We start from the raw sequence: 26380 nt of genomic DNA on the forward strand, positions 1-26380 counted from the left end.
CATGTTCTGTGTCTCTAGCTAGAGTTTTAATTCTGGCAGGAAGAGGAAAGGTCAACATTTCTCGCTCACAAGTTAATGCTGTCAACATTGTGTGGATTTATGAAAATTGGCTGAGGGAGTAGCTAGAAGGTGCCCAAGTGTCCCAGCTGCTGTTGTGATAAATTGTGTAATATGGCTTGGATTAAAAATAATACTCATTTAATTTGTTTAATGATACCAGCATGAAAAAGCCAGCACGCCTGTTCTGAAATCCAGCACACCGACGCCTCGGAGCGATATGCCAACGCCGGGCACCAGTGCCACTCCAGGACTCCGTCCAGGCCTCGGCAAGCCTCCAGCCATGGACCCCCTCGTTAACCAAGCGGGTAGAGCAACATTGCCTCTTGTTGTGCTTTGTTTTGCGTTTCCCCTTCCTGGCTTGGGTCGTTGTGTGTGCACTCCTGACGCCATTTCCCCATGAATATGAAACACACTCAATGCCCGCCTCCTTCCCATCCCTGAAAAGCCATGATAAGAAACAGATGTTTGTCCTTAGGTTTCAGCAGCTGCACCCTGTTCGGTCTCCGACTGTTTATATTTGGCTCCACCACTACCACCACCCCCTCCCCACAAATAATCCAAATTCCAGGGACTTCAATAAAGTTTCCGATAATTATTTGCACATAAGCTCCTGACCAAACTATCACTTGCATTAATGAGTTCACTAATACTAACCAAAACTGCCCTCCCAAGTGTGCTTCTTGCTTACTTTTTAGTTGGCCATTTTTTTTTCCTGGTATATCCCTCAGGAATCAGTGGTCTGTCATTAGAAATTGGGGGGGTTTCACGGAGTCTCCAGCCCATGAATAAATTAGTAACTTTTAACTTAATCTTCTTTAACACCTTGGCCCCAGACGAAAATAGGCCCTAGAAGATTCCTTCTAAACCCATGCTTTGGTTTCAGTCATGAATCCAGAGTCAGGTCTTCATTTGGAATAGGTAACAGGGAATGAAAATTTAGACTCTAGGAGGAATCTTGGATTTTACCAAAACCTTATTTTGAGATTAAGTCAGATAAACAGGTAGTGCCCTGTGCCTTGGTTTACCTTCTGTGAATCGGGCACAATAGTGCAGTTTATTAATTTTAATTGCCTGGTTTCCCAGTGCTGGGGAGCCAAGGACAAAGTGCATGGACAGTGCTTCCCCTGGGGTTCATTCTTCCCTGGAGATGAATTCAGCTGAGTGGGTGGTGATGACCGCCCCCTATGTCACCCAGGCCATCCTTGTCCTCACCCCTTGTGAATGGCACTAGAGGTGACTCTGGAGTTGACGGTCAGGCTGGACCACAGCGCTGGCTGAGTGACATCCTGCACATCTTGTGCTTCCTTGCAGCGGCCGGCCTGAGGACGCCGCTGGCGGTGCCTGGCCCATACCCCGCCCCGTTCGGGATGGTACCCCACGCCGGCATGAACGGCGAGCTGACCAGCCCCGGCGCCGCCTACGCCAGCCTGCATAACATGTCCCCGCAGATGAGCGCTGCCGCCGCTGCCGCCGCCGTAGTAGCCTACGGGCGCTCCCCAATGGTAGGTGCCACGGACAGGCATGCAGGTGGGCAGGCAGGTGGGTGCACAGGTGGGCAGGAGGGCAGGTGAGCTAGGGCCAGGGCCCCCGCCGCCACCACCGTGGTGGCCTACGGGCGCTCCCTGATGGTAGGTGCCACAGATGGGCACTCAGGTGGGTAGGCAGGTGGGTGCATAGTGGGCAGGTGAGCCAGGGCCAGGACCCCTGCCGCCGTTGCTGTGGTGGCCTACGGGCACTCCTCAATCGTAGATGCCACGGGTGGGCGGGCAGGTGGGAGGGCAGGTGGGTGCACTGGCAGGCAGGTGATCCAGGATCTGGACCTTCACCTGCGCCTGCCCACCAAACAGAGCCCCAGTGTCCCCACTGCGCCCCGCCTGCCACCATCACTATGCTGCTTCATTAAGTTAGGGCTCGGCGCTTCTTGGTTTACTGTTTTTGTGGATGAAACAAGGCAGTGTTTAGGAGCTACTTTTGCGATTCAGGGGACATCTGGTTTTCTCCCCCCAAGTAGATTTTTTTTTTTTTTTGGAAGGCAATGAAATGACTCAAGTAGCTCACAGAAAGAAGCCTTTTCATTCATTTTCTTGAAGTTTTTTTTACCTTCTTTAATTCTTAGGAAAAAATATTTGAGAAGGTGTAACTTTTTCTTTCCGTGCCTATATTATTCTTTAAACCCAACAGTGTGACTCAGGTGTAAGCAGTGATCTCAGGGCAGCAGAGAGAAAGCAGAAGTGGCTGAACTCTGGGCCAGCTTGCCCATCTTCTTGTCCAGTCTTTAACCACTATGTGAATAGCCTCATTTTTTACCGCAAAGGGCCAAAGTGATTATAATCCTCAATTGGATCAGGGAAAGTGAATAGATTATAACCTGTAGCAAATAGAAGTCCCTATATATTTTCTTTTGGCTGTTTAGGATATGTCATGTTCAGGGGCACATGGGTGGCTCAATTGGTGAAGCGTCTGCCTTCCCCTCAGGCCATGATCCCAGGCTCCCTGCTCCTGGAGGAGTCTGCTGCTCCCTCTTCCTCTGTCTGCCACTCCCCCTGCTTGTGCTCTCTCTGTCAAATAAAATCTTAAAAAAAAAAAAAAAAACAAAAAAAAAACTAGAGAATCCATGAATGTTTATGCAGTAAATTAGACCAGTGGTATGAAACTGGGGGTGATTTTGCCCCTCCCCCCAACCACCACCATGGATCAGAAGTGGGGAATGCTATTGGTACGCAGAGTCTAGAAGCCAAGGGTGGTGCTAAAACATCTGCCATGCCCAGGACAGCCCCAAACAACCATCTGGCTCAAAACATTGATAGTGCCAAGGCCAAGAAATCCTGACTCAGACAAACATACTGTTCTCTGTACCTTTTGGGGAAGGCAGGATATCCCAGGTCCACAGGAAGTCTTTACTATGGGAAGCTGGTTCTCGATGTACAGATAGACCACACTCCAACCAACCCAAAAAGAAGTATGGCCTGTTGTATTTACAGGTGGTTCTATTACTAATTTTTCTTTTGAAAAGCATTAGCACATGTTACCGTTCCTGTTTATGTGGCTTTGGAGGTCTATGAGTTTCTAGTGAGAAGTCTATAGATGTTCACAAAGTGCCTACTCTGTATGAACTGAGTCTTTAATGTCTTCTTTCTTGTTTCCAGGTTGGGTTTGATCCTCCCCCTCACATGCGAGTACCTACAATCCCTCCCAACCTGGCAGGAATCCCTGGGGGGAAACCGTAAGTACCTCCAACTCTCCTCAGTTTTGTTTTAAAGGCAATTACTTAGTCATGGCTATTAGCAGACTAGAATTCCAAAGGGAGCACAGGCTTGGACGTTTCCAAGGAGATTTCTAGTGTCTTTTCCTGAGGAGTGTTAACACTTTCTATAAATAGGCATCTTGTAGGTGTCATGCCTCTGTTTTCTCACTATGGGTGATCTCATGCATTTAGTTATTTCTGGAGAGAAGCTGTTGTCGCTGGGACCTAGAGGGAGGCAAGAACTGGGGGTGGTTGGCCCTCCTTGCTTGACCCTTCTTCGGAAAGCTGCTCTGCTTTAACTTTGGTCAGCTGCTGGAGATTTTCAACAGGACTGTGTTGTGGGCAGTAATAAGCTGTCATGAACTCCTGAAATCTCAGAAATTTGAAACATGTTGTCCCTGTCCCTGGCTCAGTGCTATACTTTTTCTTATTTGAGTGGAAACTAGGGGTGTATGAAGGGTAGTTGTGACATCTATTGGATGCCAGCATTTGAAGTTGGAACCTCCCTGCCCACCTGCGCCCCCGCCCTGCACCCCATAAAGTTTGGTGCGTGCTTCACTCTGAGAGGTCCTAGACTATAAAATGCAGAGTGGCTTTGTGGGAAAGCAAGATAAATAAATTGAAGGGGCAAAACAGCATTCAGAATTTGAAAAACCCCATTGGCTATTTTTTCGGTGTCCTTTCAAATCACTTGGCTTTCCATATGTTAGTCATTAGAAATGTGATTTTGAAGAATTCCTAAAGTTCTTAGTTTTCATAACAAAGCAAAATTGAAATATTGAGGGGGGTGGAATATCTGTCTTACCTCCCAGCACATACTCTGCTTTTCTGTAGGGCCCTTACAATTTGGATTTTTTCCAAATTGGGGTACATGTTACAGACCTTCGGTTTATTTTTCTTATACTGTTCTACCTTTGTGTGGTTGCTTTCTGCTTTTATTTATGCGTTTGATGCATGTTGTGTATTACATTAATTTGAGTGGTCCATTCAACTACCTGGTCATCTTTGTGTGATTTTGACTGGAGCCTTTTCTTCAAATAAACCAGCGGCATGAGGAAAAACGGAATTCCTTACCTCCATCACCTGCATTTTGGAAAACAGATTCCCATGGCTCGATTTTACATGTATTATAATATCTATTTCATGGTAATTTGATTCATGATGAAATGAGACTTTGTCTACACTAAGAACCGGAAGAGATGTTAAGAATTTATGGTGACACGCTAGACCCAGGGAAGAGCAGGATTAGGGACAGTGTTGCAAATCATTCTTGAAAATTCATGAACTGCTAGGTAGTGTATTATCTTGGGTATGCCCCTCTGCTTCCAGCCTGGGATGCCCCTGGGCATGTAATGGGTATTTCTTGTCTGTTGTTGGTGGCAGTGTAGCTGTGGTGTGTCCTGCAGACTGGCGAGTGAATAAAGGGCACATGAGTAATGTGATAAGAAGCAATAATTAATAGTAACTGATGAATCTTCAGGGGAAAATAATGGCAAGTTCAGCTGACAATTAGGGAAAGCCAGTTTCAAGAGTCAGAGGTGTGAGGGTGTATCTGGCTGCCAAGACCCCACCCTGAGTGGGGTGTGAGGTATGAGGCACATGGGGTGGGCTGGGAAGAGCTCTAGGCTATGGTGATGGTCTTGGAGGTTAGCATGTAGAGGACCATTAATTCAGACCTAGCTCCTTATAGTTGGGGTGTGTGTGTGTTAATAATGCAATTAGACACAAACTTTAAACCTTCTATGATAATACTGGTGTCATGCTTCTTAGAGCCAAAATATTCATGTCCTTGGCTTGTAAGCACCTTGGGCTTCTTTGTGTTCCCAGCTGTATTAAGCTAGGATATGACATGCTCAGGGACAGTGACAGTGGATGTGACAGCAAAGTCCTGAGAGTCACAGGTGAGAGTGACTGCATCAGAGTGGTTTTTGCTCTCCAAAACAGTGAAAATATATTTTTTTGGCTTTTCTTTAAAGTTTGAGGGAAGCTGTATTCTGTGAGGAAGATCAAGTGAATATCAGAGGGGAATATGGAGCTCACCATTATCTCTGGGATCTGGGCTATATTACATCTTACTCTCTTTGTTTTAATCCATTAGCTACTATGAGAGGGTTCCTGTCCTCATTGTTGAGTAAAGGTGCACTCCCCCAGGCAGTGCTTCTCAAAACATCTATGATGACCAGTCTTTTCCCAACATGAGGAACAGACAAATAGGGATGAATAAAGGAAGAAAAATACACAAGTCCTGGTTTTTTAGTTACAAGAGTCAGCTGTCGTGAACCGATTCTGTCAAGTTGCTGTATAACCATTTTCAACACTTCCTGTCCCCGAGTGAGCAGGTCTATGTGCGGACAGTAGCAAACATTTGCAGACCACACTCTGAACAGCTTTGGTCTGAGGCACTTAAGAGAAACGGTGACAAACCAGCATGGCCAGGGTTAGGGTAAGAAAGGGGGGATCCCTGGGTGGCGCAGCAGTTTAGCGCCTGCCTTTGGCCCAGGACAAGATCCTGGAGACCCGGGATCGAATCCCACGTCGGACTCCCGGTGCATGGAGCCTGCTTCTCCCTCTGCCTATGTCTCTGCCTCTCTCTCTCTCTCTATCTTTCTCTCTCTCTCTCTCTGTGACTGTCATCAGTTTGTGAATGTCATCCTCTGACAAATACCAAGAAATAATATTTGGGTAGGGCGACAGATGGTTACTCATGGACATTTGAGAGAGAACTGTGTGCCAGGCTTTGTGCTCCGTGCTGGGCAGGCTCCAGGAAGGAGAATGTTCATCTTCCCCGCCCTTGGGGCCCCTCTGATGGGGAAACACTAAAGAGACAAAGGCTGCAGTATGTTTGTGTGGCCCTGCGAAGGCAGAGCAGTGGGTGCTAGGCAAACAAGTCAAGAGTGACCGTGGTGAGGATGGGAAGGACTTCTTGGGGTAAGGAGGAGATACTAAAAACTGAGCGTGAGCAGGAAAAACAAGCCCGCAGAGCAAAGGGGGCAGAAAATGTGGACCCTTGCAGGGACAAGGGGCAGCCCGCAACATGCTCCCAGTGCAGACAGAGCTTGAGGGATTCCTCTGCAAATGGGTGAGTTCCTCTGGGTTAGCACAGCTGGGGGACTTCCCAGTGGGACTTTGAAAGTGCTTCTAGGGTAAATGCTCATTTGGCTCACATCTCCTATGACTGCCTCACCACGTGGCTGTGTGCCTCTGACCTAGCAGGTCTAGTGTGGTGACTTCTGGTACCTGGAGCAAGCCATTTTCCCTGGCTGTGTGAAAACCATTGCAGCCCTCGAGCTGAGATCTGTCTCTCTGGAACCTTTATCCATCGAACCTGGTTCTTTCCTACGCCTTGAGACCACATGGTGCACCATTAATCTGTCATCCCTGTGACAGCTCTTCAGATATTTGGAGACCACCGTCTGGCCAAAGGCTTCTCTCCTGGCAGAATGTGTCCATTGCTTCAGCCCTATCTTGTGGGATGTGATTTCAGGTTCCTACACCATCTGCTCACTAAAATCTAACAGTCACTTCCCTCTTGTCCTTTCCCACAGATTTCATGGAAACCTGCTGCATAGGTATAAGGGACCCTATTAGAAGCTCACAGCCCAGGGATGGAGAGATAATATTAATCAAATAATCACAGAAATGAATCCATGATTATAATTGAGAGAAGAGCTATGACTCAGAAGGACATTATTCTATTAAAGTTTGTGGCAGGCTGATTCTGTCTGAGAGGGTCAAGGAAGAAGTGTTTTCTGAGCTGCTTTAACCTCATAGGGGAGGTATAAAAGAGCATATGCAAAGGCCCCATGGCCTTACCTTTTTTTTTTTTTTTTTTTTTAATCAAAGTGGAATAGAGCAAGATGACTCCTATTGCCACTATTTTGTACTTAGTGTTGGTGTTAAAGTGATATAAGATCTCAGTAGGGTTTTCTAACCAACCTGGTCAGTTTCCCTGTCTCCCTTCACCCCTATACCAGCCTCTTCTAACTTCTCTATCTTTGTTAACAGCACAGTCCTCATTCTCTGGCATCTGGGCACAAACATTAGCCTGTGATTCTTCCTTGTGTAAATCACATTTTGCTCTTCTTCCTCTTCCTCTTCTTCCTCTTCCTCCTCCCCCTCCTCTTCTTCCTCCTCCTCCTCCTCCTCCTTCTCCTCCTCGTCGTCATCTTCTTCTTCTTCTTCTTCTTCAGATTTTACTTATTTATTTGAGAGAGAGAGTGTGTGTGTAAGCATGAACAGGAGGAGGGGCAGAGGAAGAGGGAGAAGCAGACTCCCTGCTGAGCCCAGAGTCCCATGTGGGGCTCAATTCCAGGACCTGAGATCATGACCTGAGCCAAAAACAGACACTTAACTGACCGAACCATCCAGGTGCCCCACCAATCTTAATTGTTAAGATCCTCACTTGATTCCTACTTGCTTTTGTCATTAAGATCCTAGGTCTGTTTTCTCCCTTATAAAGTGCTTACCTGATTAGGCTCTTTTCTTACCCAGAGATCTTCAGAAGTTGCACATAAACTGGTGACAGGGCATTCCAGGCCCCTCTGGTGCTATGACCCCCACCTGCTTTTCTAGCCTCGTGTCGTTTGTTCTTTGTCTCTTGCACCTGGGCTGAAAGAAGTAACCTTCCACTCCCTGACAGCCTTTCCTCCTCTCTGGAACAATGTCCATTCTCACCAGTCTTCTTTCTGTGGGAATACTCCCTGTCCTTCAAAGACTGCTTCTGCTGCTGCCTTCATAGCACGAAGCCTTCACTGATGGCTTGCCAAATGTGATCCCTCTCCAGGAGTACCTTGTAATGTCTGTGACACCGTGCACACTTGGAGCTTAAGTACCATGATGAGCACATGTCCTATTTCTGCCTGCTTCTTCCCTACTAAAATGGAAGCTTCCAAAGTCCCTCTGTCCCCTTGAGCACCACTACCCAGTAAGCAAATATTTGGTGCATTGAGTAGGTGGGAGATGAGGCCAGGATTGTGTAAGACCCTGTGATTCATCCCTTCCAGAGGAGATTCACATTTTGCATTGTAGACTTAAGCATTGCTAAGTTACCAGAGGTAACCCGACTGTGTTTTCAAACCCTCAAAGCAAGATTTAATTGGTATTGTTTGATCAGCTTAACTTGAACTCGCTTTTAGGTTGAGGAAATGTGTTCCCCTGAGCTTTGTGGAAATCCCTGATAAGAGAAATTCTGAAGTTGAGTTAGATCAACATCTCTTTGTTGATCTGCCCTCCCCATCCAGGACATCATTTTGGCCCAGAAATACTGCTTTCCTCCCCATACACAACTTGTTCTCCCTGCCTCGTGTAGTAGCACCTAGAGGTCAGTAACAGCTCAGAATAATAATGGTTTGGCTGAAGATTCCAGCTTAGTTCCAGGTTCCTTCACCCTGTGTTTTAATGCTAGACATGTCATTGAGAAATCTTACACCCACTCATTTCATGTTTAAATAAATCTTGAAAGTACCTTTTAGGAGTTGGAGCCTAAAGAGAAAAGAAAATCTTAACCACATATGGGGTAAAATTGCCTCTCAGGAAACCATGCTTTGCAGCAGTGACCAGAGGCCATCCCAGCCTCAGCCAAGGACACGTTTCTGTGGCCAGTCCCCCTCCCGCCTCCCACCTTATGTCCCAGTCCTGATCTTGCTTCTGGTTTATCTGTTGACCATGTCTAGAATCCATAGCTGGTGTATGTAGTAGATTTGAAAATTAATTCAGCCCTCTTTTCACATGTTATGATATTTGGGTGTTTTTTGATCTATGAAATGCTCAAAGTAACATGCTTGTTCTGTGCCTCATTATCACATTTGGGGTTGGTTTAATTTCTGTTTTTCTACTCTTTGATCTTTTGAGAATGTGTAGCTAATTTCTTGAGATTATATTGAAATGTGAGGCCCTTTCTTTTGATGTGAGTTATGTTTAGCTACCAGGTACCTGTCCTCTCTGCACCTCCTCAGAAATTCCTTTCAGTTTATCAGATATAAGTATAGTCTGTTTGTTTCTTGTTCATATAATGCTTGTATTGGTTCCTTCGCTAGAATTTTGTAAGTGAGCTTTGAAAGGGCTGTATCTTAAACATTTCTTCATATTACTTTTCTTTAAAAAAAAAATATTTATTTATTCATGAGAGACACACACAGAGAGGCAGAGACATAGGCTGAGAGAGAAGCAGGCTCCATGCTGGGAGCCCGACATGGAGTTCGATCCCAGGACTGAAAGCAGACGCTCAACCACTGAGCCACCCAGGTGTCCCTTGCCTTACTTTTCATCCAGGAATCTCTCGGTTTGAATCTTTGTCCTGCATGGGAGTCCTGCCACTGCCCAGCACATTTATAAGTTTTGAAACTTTTAGTTGGTGGAGGAGGTAGGACCTGGAATCCAGAATCATAAATGCTAACTTCGCTAGAGAACCTCTGAGATTGTCAGCTAGACCATCACCTGTTTTTTTCTGGAGTAATTTTCTTTCTTCATGTCCATTTTAAGAAGTTCTACATTTGCCTTTACACAACATGAGAGTAGTCGTATGTTAAAATAAATAAGGAAGCAAACATGGAGTCTCCCATCTTAATGCTTTAATTTCTTACCTTGTAGTATAAGTTACTACATTCATGTAGATATGCTATCTTCAAAATAAGGTAGGAATTGTACCCTGATCTGTATATTTGCTGTTTGGGAGGGTGCTGGGATGCCAAACTGGAAAAATCCTGTGTTTTATAACCGTTACGGGTTAGATATGTAGACCTTAAGAATTGTGAAAGGTAAAGCTTGTTATATTGGCAGTGAAGGAGATTTTACCATAAATAGATGAATTGTATTCCCAAGGACCTATTTTCTTTTCCTGAAATCTTAGAATAATATGGCTCTGATTTTCTTATGACCTCACATCACAATCCTGCAGCCACCACCTTCATTATACTAGTTCTTGAGGCTAAGAGTGTCCTCCACAGTCATAAATTACATTATTCTCATCTACCTTAGAGTGACCCAGGTGCCCCTGCCTTCATAGCCTCCTGGGCCAGGACTCGGTAATGAAGTGCTCCGATGACATTGACAAGAAGGTTTCTTTTGTGTATATTACATGTCTCCATCCTAATGGGCACATGTTATCCCTCTTTAGGGGATAATGTCCAAGGTAGTGCCAGTGTGAAGCTAAGCTGAAGAGTTAGAGCTCTACCTTTGGGGTGGGCCTGCCCTAGCTGCCCTGAACGTGAGTCATGGCCCGTCCACTTACTAGCCGAATGGGCCAGTGACCCTCTCCTGTACTGCTGCTTCTCTCCAAATAATAAGGGACAGTGAGCTACATCCTGTGACACTAGAAACAGAGGTTGAATCTATATTATGCTTCATGCTTTTCTGGAAGTATCTTCTCATGCAACTTCCATTTCTACCACACCTCATCAGTCATGTTTATTGGATGTTTTGTCAGGGCATATTGTAAATATAGGGAAATGAGGCACAAATAAGTTACATATGGCCCCCGCATCTTTTATAAGTGACTAGCTGAAATTCTAATCGTGTCTCTTCAAATTTTTTTTTTTTAAGATTTTTAAAATTTATTCCTGAGACAGAGAAAGAGAGGCAGAGCCACAGGCAGAGAGAGAAGCAGGCTCCCTACAAGGATCCCAATGTGGGACTCGATCCCAGGACCCAGGGGCCACACCCTGAACCGAAGGCAGGTGCTCAACCACTGAGCCACCCAGGCATCCTGACTCCTTCCTGTTTTTTTTGTTGTTGTTGTTGTTTTTTTGTTTTTTGTTTTTTTTTTTTTACTTTATGGTATGCTTTTCAGCCGCCAGACACAGGATCGCGCTTTTTGTGTGTGGCCTGTGGTGGCTTCTGCTGCAGCTTGCTTCGAACAGGTCCTGCGTCCCTGGGCTCTGCTGACTTGGGAGAGGGCTGTGAATTTCACTTCTGTTACTGTGGTTGCTTTCACTGCCTTTTGCTTCAGTCCACATTGGCTCTCTAGGGACCGCTTTTCCCCCTCAAGAATGTTGATACTCTCTCTTAGCGACATGTGGTAGGACTGCTGGAAATCCCTTGGGGAAAGTTGGCTGGCTTAAGCCAGGTGGTTAGAGGACCCTCCACTCTCTTTAGCCTCTCCTCCTTGCCAAAGAGACCGTTCCTGCCTCAATCTATAAGTAATTACGGTAGCGATGAGTGAGTGACCTGGGGTATTGAGATTCACATACTGAGTGCCAGCTATGTGGTCAGCCCACCTGTCCCCGAAGAACTCTGGAGTGGGGAAACAACAAATGAGAAATGTAAACACATGCAATGGTACACAGTGTGAGATGTGCTATGGTCAAGATTTACAAGCAGAGCCAGGACCCCAGAAAAGAATCCTCCTGCCTGGGGGGGGTTGTGGCAGACTGAAGAGCAGAGCAAGTGACGTGCACTGAGGAGGGAGGCGGTGCTATTCTAGGCCAGAGGGAACAGTTTGTGCACAACTTGGAGACGTGACAGCATGCGATATTTTAGGGGACTGGCCCGTTGTTCTGCGTGGCAAGGAGTTTCAGCTCCAGGATGCTCACATGAACTGAGGCCCAGCCGCTGTAAATCGTGAGGGGCTTGTTGAGCCCCGAAGAGCACTTGAGGGCTTCTGACGTGATTGGATTTTTTGATACCTGTTAAGGCAGCAAGAGATTACCCATGGAGGGTGCCAAGGCCAAGGTGGCTGCACCCAGTCTCCAGAGGCCCAGGTTCTTCATCCCCGTTTACCAGATCCACCACTGCTGGTCCTGCCTGTTAACAGCAAACCAGTGACTATGTCAACACCTGTTTTCCTTTGGCCACAGAAAACAGCATCGTTTTATTAGCAGCCGTCAGTGTGCTAGGACAAAACAACCTGCATCTCCAAAACGCATTCTTGTTTTCCAGCTTCCCGCTGTGTCCCCAGGAGGCTTCTCAGTGGGGACTCTTTCCTTCAAGTCCCTTTACCTCTGTTCTGTGCCTAATACAGGATGTGTCTTCAGCATGGAAGGAGTTTGATTTCATCCAGTTTTTACATCTGTGCTGTCCAGAGGGCTTTATTCTTTTCAGTTCTCCAACCAGATTTCGGAATTAGATCCTAATCACCAAGTGCTTGTTCAGAACGCTGGGTTGGGGCAGGGTCTCAGTTCCCTGAGGCTTTCTTGGGTGTAGGTGGGTGGCGCTGAGAACTCATTCTTTCTGCCCCACATTCCTACCTAAACGTCCTCCTCTCCTCTTTGCCAAGGGCTGTCTCTCCACTTTTGTCCTTCAGGATCTTTGGATTTCCTGATTTTCTTTGCCTAGTCATTGCCATGTGTTTTTCTGACCCCCCATCCCACACCTTCCTCCGTTTCTGCAATTCTGGCCCTCACACTTGTCCGCTGGTTGATGAAAGAGCCCTTGATTGAGCATGCCTTCACTTTTCCTCATGGGTGTTTTAATACTGATGCAGGTGTGGGACGGCGTTCAGTGTTTTATGGTTTTGCCGCTCTTTTCAGCCTACAGCAACCCCTGCAAGCTCTATACCTTGTTATATTTCTGCCTTGTGTATCCGGAATGGACATGTTATAGGCTACAGGTAGTTAGGCCAGTAAGGATGGCCACAGTTAGGCCAGCGAGTTGGGCATCTCCTATACATTTAACTCCAGCCCAACACCAACAGTTGGGCTCTTGACTTGGCTGTAGACCTAGTCTACTTCATCATCAGTCAGAAGCCCTCTTGACTTTTTCTTGAACCAACAAATAAATTTCAGTATTTAACACTGAGATACACATACAGAAAAGTGCATATAACTAAGTGACTTCTCACCAAGAACACTGAAGAAGCCCCTCTTGTGTCTTCTCCAGTAGCCGAGGGGAGCCACCACTCTGGCTCAACATCACAGATAAATTCTGCCTGTGTTTGAAATTGCATAAATCCAATCATTCCATATGCATTCTTTGGTGGCTGGCCTCTTTCTGAATTCAGGCTTGGGAGATATTTATAAATCCTCACTATCTGTTTATAAATTCCCCTTCCTGGTTGATTTTTACTTTCCTTTCCCTAGTTTCCCCTTCAATAAGTAGAGATCTCAGTTTCCTTCTGGGACGTCTTAATGTTGACATGATAGGCCATCTATGTGGCCTTTGCTCAATGATATGCTTGTTCTTCCTGTGGGTGAGTAACTAATTCCAGACTCTCGTATGCTCCCCTGGTTTTTCCTTCCAGTTGATCCCTCTTTGAGACCCGTCAGCCCTTTGTGTCATTCTGGTTTGTTCATTTGATTAGGCTCTCCAGCACAGCGGGCAGCACCAGCTTCCTGCCAGGCCCCCTGTGACTGATGTATTAACATCCATGTGGGTTTCCCTTGGGACCCAGAAATATTCACAGCTTCTGGCAACAGTTCACTGCATTGTGAATCAATTTTAAATTGCCTCAGTATGATGATCACAGACCTCATGTGTGGTTTAAAGAAGAAGACACCTGGGAGAGAGGTGGGTGTCTTCCAAAACTCAGTGTACAGCTCTCTGTCTACACTTTGTGCATCTGTTTTAGTCTGGAACATTCAACTCCCTTAACAAGTGGGGTTCCAATTGAAGCAAAATAGAATTTTCTTCCCCTAAAACTCCAGAATTGCTAAAAGGGTGCCTAATGGAAAGTTTGCCAACCTGGAGGCGCCCACCGTGATTTACATCAGTGAAATGAACCTTCACTTGTGCCATCACCAGCACAGAAAGCTGTCAAGGGCAAGTTCTCTCCCCATGTCAACCACTGTTCTAACCAGATACATTGCGTTTGATCGTTTCATGGAAACACCCCGGTCCTCTCTCTACCTCGTCATTTGTTTGTCATTTTCAGTCCCAATTCATTTCTCTGGATTATGCAAAAGAGAGTCCCAATTCATAGTGCCCGATAGCTGGGTCACATAACTTGCTACTGGACCTTAAAGAATTCTTCTAGAACATGATGGAGTTAAACTCCAGTTCTTGTGGTTCCATCTTCAAAGGCAATCCAATGCTATTTGATTCCAACTCCAAATATCCCATAATAAATGGCGTAGAGTCCGTTAACATTGGCATTGGCTCATGTATTAGAGTATCATCGTGTGGGCTTGATGTGTTACCACGGACACCAAAGGATACTGTTGCATAAAACAGAGGGGATTTAATGGCTTGTTTTGATGTAAAGGCTTGAAGCTATAGTAGTTTTGTATGCATATTTATTTTCTAGGACATTCTGTGGGGTTCCCATTCTGAATGCTTGATTATTCAAATTAAGAGTAATGTTAAGGATTTGGTCCAGCTAGCCATGTAATATTAGTTATGGAACCAGTCTGTCAGGAAATCACATATATCTAAGATCGTATCGTTTGCTTGGGGGAAGGGTAAGTTCTTTTTCTAACCTTCATGTATTTGATATTTTGCTCTCATAGAGAGAAAACAATACGTATATTTTCTTCTCAAGCTTAGGAAGTATGTCGGTTTTATGTGTAAGCAGGTTGGAAACCTAATATCCTATATCAGTTTTCAATTTTGTGCATGCTAGCTTATTTCACAAAATTTGAGTTAGCATTAAAATGAAAATTTGAGTTCTCTGTTAATACCCATGGTCTGTTAGATCTGTAAAGAGACTGCAAGGTGCCAATGACAAGTTCCAGAAAGGGCCCAGACTTATCCCAGAGGGTCACGGAAAGGAGAAAACTCTACGTACCTCATTTGTTATGTATGCAGACCTATAGAAAAGGCTTAATGTTGAACCTCTAAAACGCCTAGTGATGCTTCAGATAAGAAGTAAATGAAAGCAGGGACGCCTGGGTGGCTCAGTGGTCAAGTGATTGCCTTTAGCTCAAGATCCTTGGGTCCTGGGATCAAGTCCTTCTCCCTCTGCCTATGCCCCTCTTTCTGTGTCTCTCATGAATAAATAAATAAAATCTTAAAAAAAAAAAAAAAAAAAAAGAAGTGAGAGCAGTGGTCTTCAAAGTGCCATGTGCATCATTCCATCAGTTTGGATGTTGGGGGTGTATCCTCCGCCCTCTATCTTTTTTGTGTGCATGTTATAATGTCTGTAATATACTAGTGCTTAAATCATTAGATCATAATGCATAAAATATGCTTTAAGATTTTGGGGTGGAAACAAGAATGTACTAGAATTAAGTTTGTTTGTTTGTAACAAGGGGGATGGGAAACAGCTTAAAGTAACATAAAAGTTTATTTCTCTCTCTCATAAGAGATACTGGCTGTCAGCAGCCCAGGGCAGGTCACATCCTCTTAGTGTCACCAAGGCCTCTGCATCCTATCCATGTGTTCTACGCCCTTCCACAATTGATTTCCATCTTCAGAGTCCCCTTGTGGCTCTGAGGGGCTGGTGGAGGTCTGGTCTCCTTGACTCATAGTCTAGACAGTAGGAAGGAGTAAGAAAAGAGCAGGAACCCCGATCTTACCCCCACCTTTAAAATTATTTTTCTTTTAATTAACAAACTTTATTTTTTAGAGCAGTTTTAGGTTCATAGCAAAATTGAGCCAAAGGTACAGAGAGCTTCTGTAAACCCCAGGGTTCCCTTCTTTGAAGTGATGAGCTGACTGCCACCCTCCCCTGCATGTATGTTGAGCCGTGTACATCTCCATGGTGAGAATGGGGCAAACCTGGCCACGGGGAAGCTTGGAAAATAGTAGAGAGCAGCTTTGCTGCCTTAGATAAAACTGGGGGTCATGGCCAAGGTAGATGGGGAGATGTTGAGAACACTTGAAATCGTCATAAAGCTACTTGATGCAAAAGTCTTTTACTGTTTTCTCTGGATTATGCAAAAGAGAGTAAATTCAAGCCTGAAACCGGTGCCTTTAGAAAACTTTTTGTGGTGTTAATGTTGAAATACACCGTTTGTTGTGCAAAATTATTATGAGTTCTTACGGACTTCATCTGAAGCATAAGAAATAGTCATTTAAAATTACGCTAAGAAATCCTACAATTATACAAAGTACATGGAAGGAGGTATTTTATGTTAATTTGGAAGCATAGTTAGCATTTGATATGGGATCGGAAGGAACGCTCTATGGAATGGCTAGGCAACAATCGAAAGACCGGTAAATACTGAAAAAAATACATAGTTCAACACACCTGTCCTTTGGTGCACCCTAGACTTCCGTTGGCCTGTGCTTTCAGTTTGTTCCTTCAGTAAATACTTCAGCTCCTACTGATTTCAAGAGACTCCTGAGGAGCACCGGTCCTTCCCTGTCGTCCCTGTAGACCTGCTGAGGTAACGACTAGCTGCTCTGTGCTAAACGTTCTGTCTCCTCTCCCCTCTCTCCCTGGCCTCCCCCTCTCCAAAAGCGCGTACTCCTTCCACGTGACCGCAGACGGTCAGATGCAGCCTGTTCCCTTCCCCCCCGACGCCCTCATCGGACCCGGCATCCCCCGCCACGCACGCCAGATCAACACCCTGAACCACGGGGAGGTGGTGTGCGCCGTGACCATCAGCAACCCCACGAGGCACGTGTACACGGGCGGGAAGGGCTGCGTCAAGGTCTGGGACATCAGCCACCCCGGCAACAAGAGCCCCGTCTCTCAGCTCGACTGTCTGGTGAGTGAACAGGAACTGGCCTCCGGGTAATGTCTCCCTGGAGACTCAATAAGGAAATGGCTGTTTGGGCCTGGGTTTTATTCCCATTATGAGGAAATGGAAACCCTTTCTGTTTCCTGCCGTTTGTTTAGCTCCCCCACCCCTCACCCTGCAATGAAACCTTGAAGGTTTCATTTGCTGCTGTTTCAGTGGTTCAGTCTCCGCACTGATGGATTTCTTTTAAAAGATATTTTCCAGGAGTTTACAGAAGCTGTCCTTGTTTCAATGTGTATTCAAAAGGGGGTTTCCCATTTAATGGATGAAAGCACAGCAAGGCCTGGACTCTGAGCCCTGCAATCCACTCAACTTTTAATTTCCCTGCAGCCTTCGGATAAATATTGAATAGTAAACATTTGATAACGTGGCATAAAAAAGTATTCTGAACGGGGTCTGTGTTTTCAGGGAGACCTGGAAGGGCTGGCCGGGTTTTATTACTTTAACTTCAGGAAAGGTTAATGGATCACACTGCCGAGAAAATGGGGTGGCCGCAGGCAAAAGGGGAATGGGGAGAATGCTTTCCCAGAGCACCTGAATCCGCCTTCTCCCCTGAGTGAGGGAATACCGTTTTTGCATTTCTCGGGATCGAAGAACCTGTCGGGACAGGTCTCGATCTCTAAACCGTGACCCCAGACTTTACAGACCACATATCACGGCCCCCCTGGCCCCGATAGGGTGCCTGCCTGCGCTTTCCCATGGTCGGTGGTGCGGTTTACCCACACCGCCTGCCCAGCGACTGCTGAGGATTCTGGAGACAGAGGTTTCCAGAAGAAGAACAGCAGTGTTTTAGAGATGCAAAAGCCTTTTTTTGGAGTTGTGATTGATTTACTTTTTAATCAAACAGCTTTAAAAGATCTCAATTAATGAGATTTCAACATGCTTACACATAGGCCCACATTCTATAAAGTAGGGATGTTTTGTGATACTCATCACCATTTTTTTTTTTTTTTTTTTTTTTTTTTTTTTTTTTTTTTTAAATTTACGTGCTTAGAGCCTTTCTCATCTTTGAATAATAGGCCATGGTCAAAGCACAGGGAAAACTTCAGTTCTGTTTGGTTTGAAGGTTAGCAGTTATTTCTTTCAGGGAAGGGAGGGACATTTTTAGGTTCCACCTTCCTTTTTTTTTTTTTTTTTTTTTTCAAGAGGTAGGGACTGAGGCAGAGGGAGAACTTTCTGCAGGCTCCACACCCATCATGGATCCTATGACCCTGAGATCATGACCTCAGCTGAAATCAAGGGTCCGACGCTTAACCAACCGAGCCACTCAGCACCCCTCTCACCTTCCTTAATATGTGTTGGTTTTGATAGAGAGATGCCCTCTTTTATCAATTTCTTTGAGCTGAGAGGCTTGAATATGGCAGCAGCTGTGTTACCTCTTGAGAAAGCAGGTCTGTTAAAGTCTTAATAAGGATCCACATGGCTAATGAAGGCACAGTGCTAATGAAGACGTCTTAAGTAAAGATTTAAGAGTAATGAAAACCAGAACATAGGCAGTAGGTCTGTAGTTTCCAAGTAGTAAATAAGGGAAGGTGATGAGGTCAGAGATTTATAACCCAGCTTTGAAAAGTGGTTTCTTCACAGAGAAGTACGTACACACCTACCTTGCAACCACTGATCATTTCAGTTCTTTTTACTCAGCAGGAAACTGGGTGTCAGGAATAGTTCCATCTAAGAGTTTGCACGTGCCTGAGCAAGCCTCGGAGTTTTTTTATTTACTGTTTCAAAGGGGACAGTTACACCTGGATCCTGATCTTTGCTACTGAACTCTTGCTTTATTAGTGTCCACAAAATACCACTTTTCAAGTCAAAAACCAAGATAGCGGTTGGAGAGCATGGTATTGTTACTGCTTGGTCATGCATCATAGCAATTGAATTATGTTTATTTCACAGAACAGGGATAACTACATCCGTTCCTGCAAATTGCTCCCTGATGGTTGTACCCTCATAGTGGGAGGGGAAGCCAGTACTCTGTCCATCTGGGACCTGGCAGCTCCCACCCCGCGCATCAAGGCAGAGCTGACGTCCTCAGCCCCTGCCTGCTACGCCCTGGCCATCAGCCCCGACTCCAAGGTCTGCTTCTCATGCTGCAGTGACGGTAACATCGCGGTCTGGGACCTGCACAACCAGACACTGGTGAGGTGAGCAGATGTGGTTTTCTAGGGTGGGGGTTCCCTCTTTGGGTCCCTGGGCCTTCAAGCCTCCTGTCCCCTCTGCCTCTCTGGCTGCACCCAGGCTCTCAGCCCATGTTAGGAGCCTCCTTTTTGCCAGGCGTAGACCTCTAGGTATTGGGAGTGTGAAGACAAAACTTGGACACTGTCGTCTGGGGGGCTTACAGCCTTGCTGCTGTGCTTGCTGTCCCCCACACTTTACCTTCCCAACATCCCCATTCTTCAGCCACTTAGAGATGCCAGGCTTATTCAAAAAATATTCCTGACTTCCGCCAAGTGGAGGCATACATACCATGGGATTACATGGCAGTACGGAGGGTTGTTAATACTAGATGTTTTTGGCTTTGACTAGAACCTTGTTTGTGCAAGTAGAAGCCAAGTGACAGAGGATAACAGAAAATCAACAGAAGGACATTAGAGGAAGACACACACAAAACAGTTTTAAAGTATCCTTGTTTCTCAAAAACTAAATCAGCACTGTCCAAGGGTCATTCTCCCCAGGAATGAGCCCAACTTCCTGGAATCTGTCCTCTTAACTGTGGTGACAGCTGCAGTCCTGCCAGCCCAGTGTCTCTTCTCAGCCCTGGCCAGCTCCTTCCCTCTGCTGGAGTCAGAGTCCACACCAGAGATGTTACAGAAAAGTTTCCAAAGGGAAGCACCAGTTAAACATCCCAGGTAAAACTGGTGTGTGTTCTGGTTTATTCCCTATTTCAACTTTGCTCAGAAGTGCTCTTCATTTATGGTGTGTTTTAGGCTCATGAATTACTTAACAGGTCCCCTAATGCTTTGGGTCCATGTGCCAGAGCAAAGGGATGGACTTTAGATGTCATTATAGCAGCTTAGTCTCTGTCCAGATGTCCTCTGTAGAAATCCAGTCAGTGTCACAGAGCCAGGCTCTGTCCCTGTGTGTGGGTGACACCATGGCCATTATTTTTCTCTTGTCACCTGCTGAGCAGCTCAGAATGTGCAGAATGGACACATGCAGCTGGAGCTGACACCCCCTTCAAACTTTTAGCCCAACAGGTGTTTGTTGTTTTTTTTCTTTTCTTTTTTTTTTTTTTAATCTCAATAAATAGCACTTTCAACATTTTAATTCTAAGGCCTTTTCAAATACTAATCCGTTTAATCCTCAGAACATCTGCACTGCTATTATTTTGATTTTATAGGTAAGGAACCTGAGGTACACAGAGAGGTTAAGTCTGTTTGCCTGGCTCACACAATTGGGTGTGGGGGAGATGTGATGGGGCACAGGCATGCTGTTCTTATGTCTGTGCTCTGAACTCCTGCTCTGTGCTGGCGCCCTGCTGAATATAACAGGGTAATGTTTTACAAATGTCTTGCTCAGTTTGGGTTGGCTGCAGGTGGCTGGTGGCTTCTCTGTATGAGAAGGTGACATGGAATCTGCTGAGCATCTCAGTATCTCCCGAGACCCAGCACGGTCTGAGCCTGTCTTCCAGGAGCCTGAGATTAGTACCGAGATTTGTGGGTGGGAGGGGTGGAGGAACACCCACCAGGCACCTGACGTCAGCAGAGAAAGGCATTCATGACTCCTAGAGAATGCAGAGAGGTCACTGGGTTTCTCGAGTAGAAACCAGGATGGAATAGCAGAACTTTCACAAGATGAGTCTGAGACTGCAGTCGTCCTGGGTGACCTGTGGGGAAGTCTTGGAGGAAAGGGCAGCTGGCTGGGGTACGTGTGCATGGGACATGGTGGGGAGGGTTGCGTGCATGCGGGGAAGAGGACGAAGATGGATATTCAGAATAGCTTTTAGAGGAACGATTTTTGAAGCTCTCATCTTAGAATTCACATCAAGTGGTGCTTTGTCTTGTCTTCCACACTCCTTAAACTCTTTTTTTTTTAAATGATTTTATTTATTTAGTCGAGAGAGAGGCAGAGACACAGACAGAGGGAGAAGCAGGCTCCCTGCGGGGAGCCCAATGTGGGACTCAATCCCAGGACCCCAGGCTCATGCCCTGAGCCAAGGGCAGACGCTCAACTGAGCTACCCAGGCATCCCCACACTCCACTCATTAAATTCTAAGCTCAGTTTCAAAGTTTGGAGCTCTGTGAGAATAATAAGGTGAGGGGACCTAGAGGAAGGACAGACATAGAGACTCCTCTCTGGGTGTTGAAACTCCCCAGCCCCTCTAACGTATCCCGCCTGGTTCCCCGTAGCAATGGGGTCTGTTCTGGTCACTTCCTTGCTGGCTCCCTCCTGCCCTGCAGAACCAGGTCCAGAATCCACAAACCACCAACCCTGCGGTGGCTCAGTGTGGCCTCTCCCTCAGCAGACCCCACCTCGGGCCTAGCAGAGCCTCTTTGTGCCACAAACCCCTGTCACTTGATTGTTTCTGGTCTTGTTTTTTTGACTGAACCACAGGAGTTCTCTCTAAGAGAGAACCTTGAGCTGACCTTCAAGGCAGGGTCCTGCGGAGTGCCCATGGGTCAGCCTCAGAAGTTAGTGGTCTCTGCTCAGTGCCCCCGAATCAGGAGGATGGTATGATCCTTCATCTCTGGGAGTCCAGATTTCCTAACGCAGGGCTCTTTCTAACACAGAAAGCGAGGTTGAGTAAATATGTGAGCTCATGCTGTGTTGGCATGGAGGGCATTGCCTTGTGGACTCCCTCATGGAAAAGGGAGTGTTTCTGGGACCCTGAGCTGGTAATGTACTGATGCAGGCCGACGTCTTTCTTTACAGAATACGCTTGGGATTCTGTGTGTTTGTCCTTCTTTTTTTTTTCTTTTAACACTCAAACACTTTTCCAGACCCGGGAGGAATTTTACCTTCCAGACGGATTTGTAAGAAGAGCTACAAGAGCGCATTTAACTTCTCCTGTGTGATGACCTAAAATGGCATTCCATTTCTTTAGCACTTGGATCGTGAAAAAAGAAAAGGGAAAAAAATCTGCAGGTGCTGTTTCCTCCTCGGGGGAAGGTTAGTTTGATCTTGCACATCAGCAGACACTGAAGAGATGACACACACACCCCGCGTCCAAAACTAACAACACAACAGTGTTTACCTTGAGCTCTGGCAGGAAATCATTATTCAATCTCGTTTGTTTTATCAGGCAATTCCAGGGCCACACAGATGGGGCCAGCTGTATTGACATTTCTAACGATGGCACCAAGCTCTGGACGGGTGGCCTGGACAACACGGTCAGGTCCTGGGACCTACGCGAGGGGCGCCAGCTGCAGCAGCACGACTTCACCTCACAGGTGATGTGCTTTTCCCCACAGGAATCTCTGAAGTGGCCTGTGTGTGATGTCTTCCTCCCTTCATACCCCGTGGCAGTAATTATGAGGCAGACAGACTAGCCTTAAATTTGAGATACCCATTTAAAACAAACAATAAAAAAACCCCACAAACAAAGCCTCTGAAATGCTTAGCGTGGTTTCTAAAACTTTGTCAGTAAGACCTGTGAGTTTTACTTATATGTGAGTTCACCGCAGGAACTTGTTCAGCAAAGGACATACAGTTTGACCTGCTGTACATATTCCCATCATCTAGTGTGGGGGGTGAGAGGTCATTATTGGATCCACATATAAACAGAGCTTGAAAAATGTGCCGGGTTATCATGAGGAGTCAAGAAAAATCACAACACTCTGAAAGTTAATTCATTTCCCTTGCATAGGGGAGCTTAAAAAATGCAGCAGCATCTCAGTGGTTGCCCATTTTCTTATTCATCCCTCGGAAACTGGACTCGTGGCTGGCTAGATTTATGGAGGTTTGAAATTACAGGAAATGGCAACTTTGTGGGTCATGGAGATGAGTTAGATATCGAGTATCTGAATCTAGACTTGTTCTGGGAACAACGGTGCCATTCTAGGTGTCTTCTGACGGTGGGATTGATCTTTTGATCATTACTCGTGTATAGCTGTGCATAATTCTAAATTTTGTGTCCCTGTTAATCTTGTGGGGAGTCTCTTAGAGTCTTCTCATTCCAGCCCTTTTCTCGGCATGAGTTAGGCTACTGTTTTTGGTCTGCCTTTTTAAAAAAAATAACTTCTTATGGAAAATTTCAGATATATACAAGTGGAGAGAATGTCCTAGCATATGGAAGTAAGAGAAGTATCCGATAAACCCCATTTGCTCATTACTCAGCTTTACAGCTGCAAACCCATAACTGGTCTCATGTATCATCCCTGCCCCCCAAACACTGGATTGTTTTAATGTAAATCCCAGACCTCGTGTCATTTCATCCATAAGCATTTCAGGGAGTATCTGCAAAGGATAAGCACCACGTGAAAACATACACACAGATGTCATTATTAGTAAGACTCATTTCTTGGGGCACCTGGCCAGAAGAGCATGTGGCTCTTGATCTCGGGGTCGTGAGTTTGAGCCCCACATTGGGGGTAGAGATTATTTAAATATGTAAACTTAAAAAAATACTTTTTAAAAAATAATTTCATTCCGTGTGATGTATGTATTCCAAGTTTTCTGATTGTTTTCATAAAGGTTTTTAACACATAGTGTGTCTGTGTTGGGTCTCTTGTCCCATGGACTGTACTACAGACTGGAGTTTGCTGAATTGCATCTCCTCTTCTTTGCTAATTTACCCCCATTTCTTGTTGCCATTTTACTTCTCAGTTTATTGGGCAAAATCACTAGTGAGCCTGTTCTGCTTCCTACAGATCTTCTCCCTTGGATACTGCCCAACTGGGGAGTGGCTGGCCGTGGGCATGGAGAGTAGCAATGTGGAAGTTCTTCATGTAAATAAGCCTGACAAGTACCAGCTGCATCTCCATGAGAGCTGCGTGCTGTCCCTAAAATTTGCTTATTGTGGTGAGTGGAGCTGAAAGGAAACTGGAGGATGCCAGTGGCCTCAATAGAAAATACTTCTAAAAAAATACAGTGGAGATCATGTCTGGAAAAAATGTTCTCTGAGCAGCTGGATGCAATAATTCTATTGTCTTAATATGTCCCTCAGAGCATAGTGATGTCCGTTTCAACCCATTTTCCTAATATGAGAAAAGTCAGTAGGTAATGCTTGCAAGGTTTTGACAGATTTTTTTATTATTATTGTTATCATTATTATTATTATCATCATTATCATTATTATTTAGCGGGGGAGTCTGGGGCCGAGGTGGAGGGCAGTTAGTTACCACTCTAACGCGGGGAGGAACTTACAGAAGCCTGGGGCAGGCACACTGGAAGTCACTTTGGATTGAGCAGGATAGGGAATGAGGATCAGAGAAGGGATTATTTAGCTTCCCCCACACGGTTATATGCTGCAATGAAGAAGAGGGAAGAAGTTCATGTGGAGTCGGATTATTTGTTCTTGGAGCGGACTGAGGGATGAGTGGCCATTATCACTGAGCACATTCCATGTGCCATATATTCGTGTCTGGCATTTTACTCAAGTTCATCATTTAATCCTTCCTAGACCCATTTCATCATGAGGGAAGTGATGAAAAGGACAGTAGCTTCATCATCTCACTATTTGAGGACCCACTGTGTGCTGAGTGTTCCGAAGTGTATCTGGTGGCTCATGGGGCTGACACAGTCCCTGCCGCTTTGATAAAACCCAAGACCACAGGTGGTTCACGGTGGAGCCCAGATTTAAAACCTGATCTCTCCCCTCACGTCCCAGCCAAAGCCATTGCACATGATAGTTCATGATTAGAAATGCTCTGAGTTTGTTTTAGTCTGGGTTGCTAATAGTATAGTAGGTATTTTAATCTTGCTAAACCCCATATTCCTTTGCTGACTCTAGGTAAATGGTTTGTGAGTACTGGCAAGGACAACCTTCTCAATGCTTGGCGGACCCCCTACGGAGCTAGTATATTCCAGGTGGGTCAGTGCCCCTTCCAGGAATGGCAGTTTGATGAGGGCATTCTCCATGACTCCAGAAGTGAAGGTGCCTGGGGGAGGAGCAGGGTCTCTGAGCATCGCCATTCACAGAAAATCTTTGCCCCTTGTTTTCTCTTCCAGTCCAAAGAGTCCTCATCTGTGCTTAGCTGTGACATCTCAGTGGATGATAAGTACATAGTCACTGGCTCAGGAGACAAGAAGGCTACAGTCTACGAAGTCATCTACTGAAAACATGGGTTTAACGTTTATAGTTGAATCGGGCCAAAATGTTTTGAATTTGTAGAAATAGAAAAGTTGTAACTTTAAAAGGAAAAAAAAAAACCACCATGAAAACCTGTTTCCAAACCTTGACACAAAACTATTTTGAGTCTACAAAGAGGAGGCAACGAGTCCCATCAACTGAAGGTCACCGATCTACCTAGACCAAACGGACACCGAGGCAGAGTGGACAGAGGGGCCAAGGGCTGTAGGCAGAGCCTGTACTTTCCTTTCTGTGTGATCTGCCTAGATTACCTTTCTGTTCCTTGCAGTTCCCCTCACGTTCTGTGCTTGGTAGAGCAGTGGTGTCTCCAATGAACTTGTTTCCTGGTTTTGCATCTTGTGAAATGTTTTTTTGTATTTTTGTTGAAGGTTAAACATTTGTATAAATTGTAAATATATTTGGTTTATTACAGTAAAGGCTTTAGTACCAATAAGTGGTTTTCCCTTTCCTTCTTTTCTGTTTCTATCAAAGCTTTGGGATCATTAATGTAGATTTTATCAGCAAAGTCCACACATTTGCAGAGGATGTTTAAAAATGCACTTTTGAATTTGCCAATATATTTGCCATGGCACCTGATCAACACTTCTGAGTTCCTGGGAACTCAAGACTAGGAATAGTCAGTCCTTGAAGGTTTGCTAGTGACACTTTTATTTGGGAAGCTAAAATAACTTCATCAGGATTCATGTTTCCTTTTTTAAGATACGCTTGTGATTGGAGGTCACAAATTAAAACTCTGCTTTTTCCTGGTGATTCATAGGGAGACAGAATATTCTCTAGGAAAGGCCATCTTCAAATCTTTCTTGGCACATCTCGAGGCTTGTGGGGTGACTTGTGTCTAGTGTTATGATCAATGATGTTCACAAAGCTGTGGAATTCGTTAACCTGTAAAAGAAAGATGGGATGCCAACTGGTTTTGTCTCTTTAATATTTATTTAATCTATTATATGGATTGACTTAAGCCAGTCACACCCAGCACTCAGCCCCATTCTTCTCATTAAGGCTTTCCCCTCAGCTTCTAGCCATTGTGATCTCTCATTAGTCTGGTCTTGCTCTTGGTGGACAAGCTTTTATTAATTTGATTAGATGAAACCTTAACGTTGGCCATGCATGTTTCCTCCTGAAAAGGCTACGTGGCTCACTTCTTCGTATACCTATTATTTGCTGTTATATTTTAGAAAAGAACGGTTAATATTTTTAAGCCAAGTTTCCTGGCTATTTAAAAATAGCACCTAAGGAATTTTTAATGTTCTTGTTTTCTTAGGATCCAGCAAG

General features: G+C 45.3%; 1 protein-coding gene across 5 annotated transcripts in view; it reads left to right on the forward strand.

Annotated features, from left to right (window-relative positions):
- Positions 1 to 25541, forward strand: part of TLE1 (TLE family member 1, transcriptional corepressor) — an 85880-nt gene extending 60339 nt beyond the window's left edge. For all 5 annotated transcript variants that reach the window (XM_072837219.1, XM_072837227.1, XM_072837235.1 and 2 more), the window contains 9 exons: positions 221 to 365; positions 1372 to 1562; positions 3207 to 3283; positions 16578 to 16827; positions 18754 to 19001; positions 22100 to 22247; positions 23667 to 23817; positions 24749 to 24825; positions 24967 to 25541. In XM_072837219.1, coding sequence (XP_072693320.1) covers positions 221 to 365; positions 1372 to 1562; positions 3207 to 3283; positions 16578 to 16827; positions 18754 to 19001; positions 22100 to 22247; positions 23667 to 23817; positions 24749 to 24825; positions 24967 to 25074 — 1395 coding nt within the window. In that variant the 3' untranslated portion in view covers positions 25075 to 25541. The remainder of the gene's footprint in view (positions 1 to 220; positions 366 to 1371; positions 1563 to 3206; positions 3284 to 16577; positions 16828 to 18753; positions 19002 to 22099; positions 22248 to 23666; positions 23818 to 24748; positions 24826 to 24966) is intronic.
- The last annotated feature ends 839 nt before the right edge of the window (positions 25542 to 26380 follow it).

Source organism: Canis lupus, chromosome 1 (genome assembly GCF_048164855.1).
Source record: "Canis lupus baileyi chromosome 1, mCanLup2.hap1, whole genome shotgun sequence".
Classification (NCBI taxonomy): domain Eukaryota; kingdom Metazoa; phylum Chordata; class Mammalia; order Carnivora; family Canidae; genus Canis; species Canis lupus.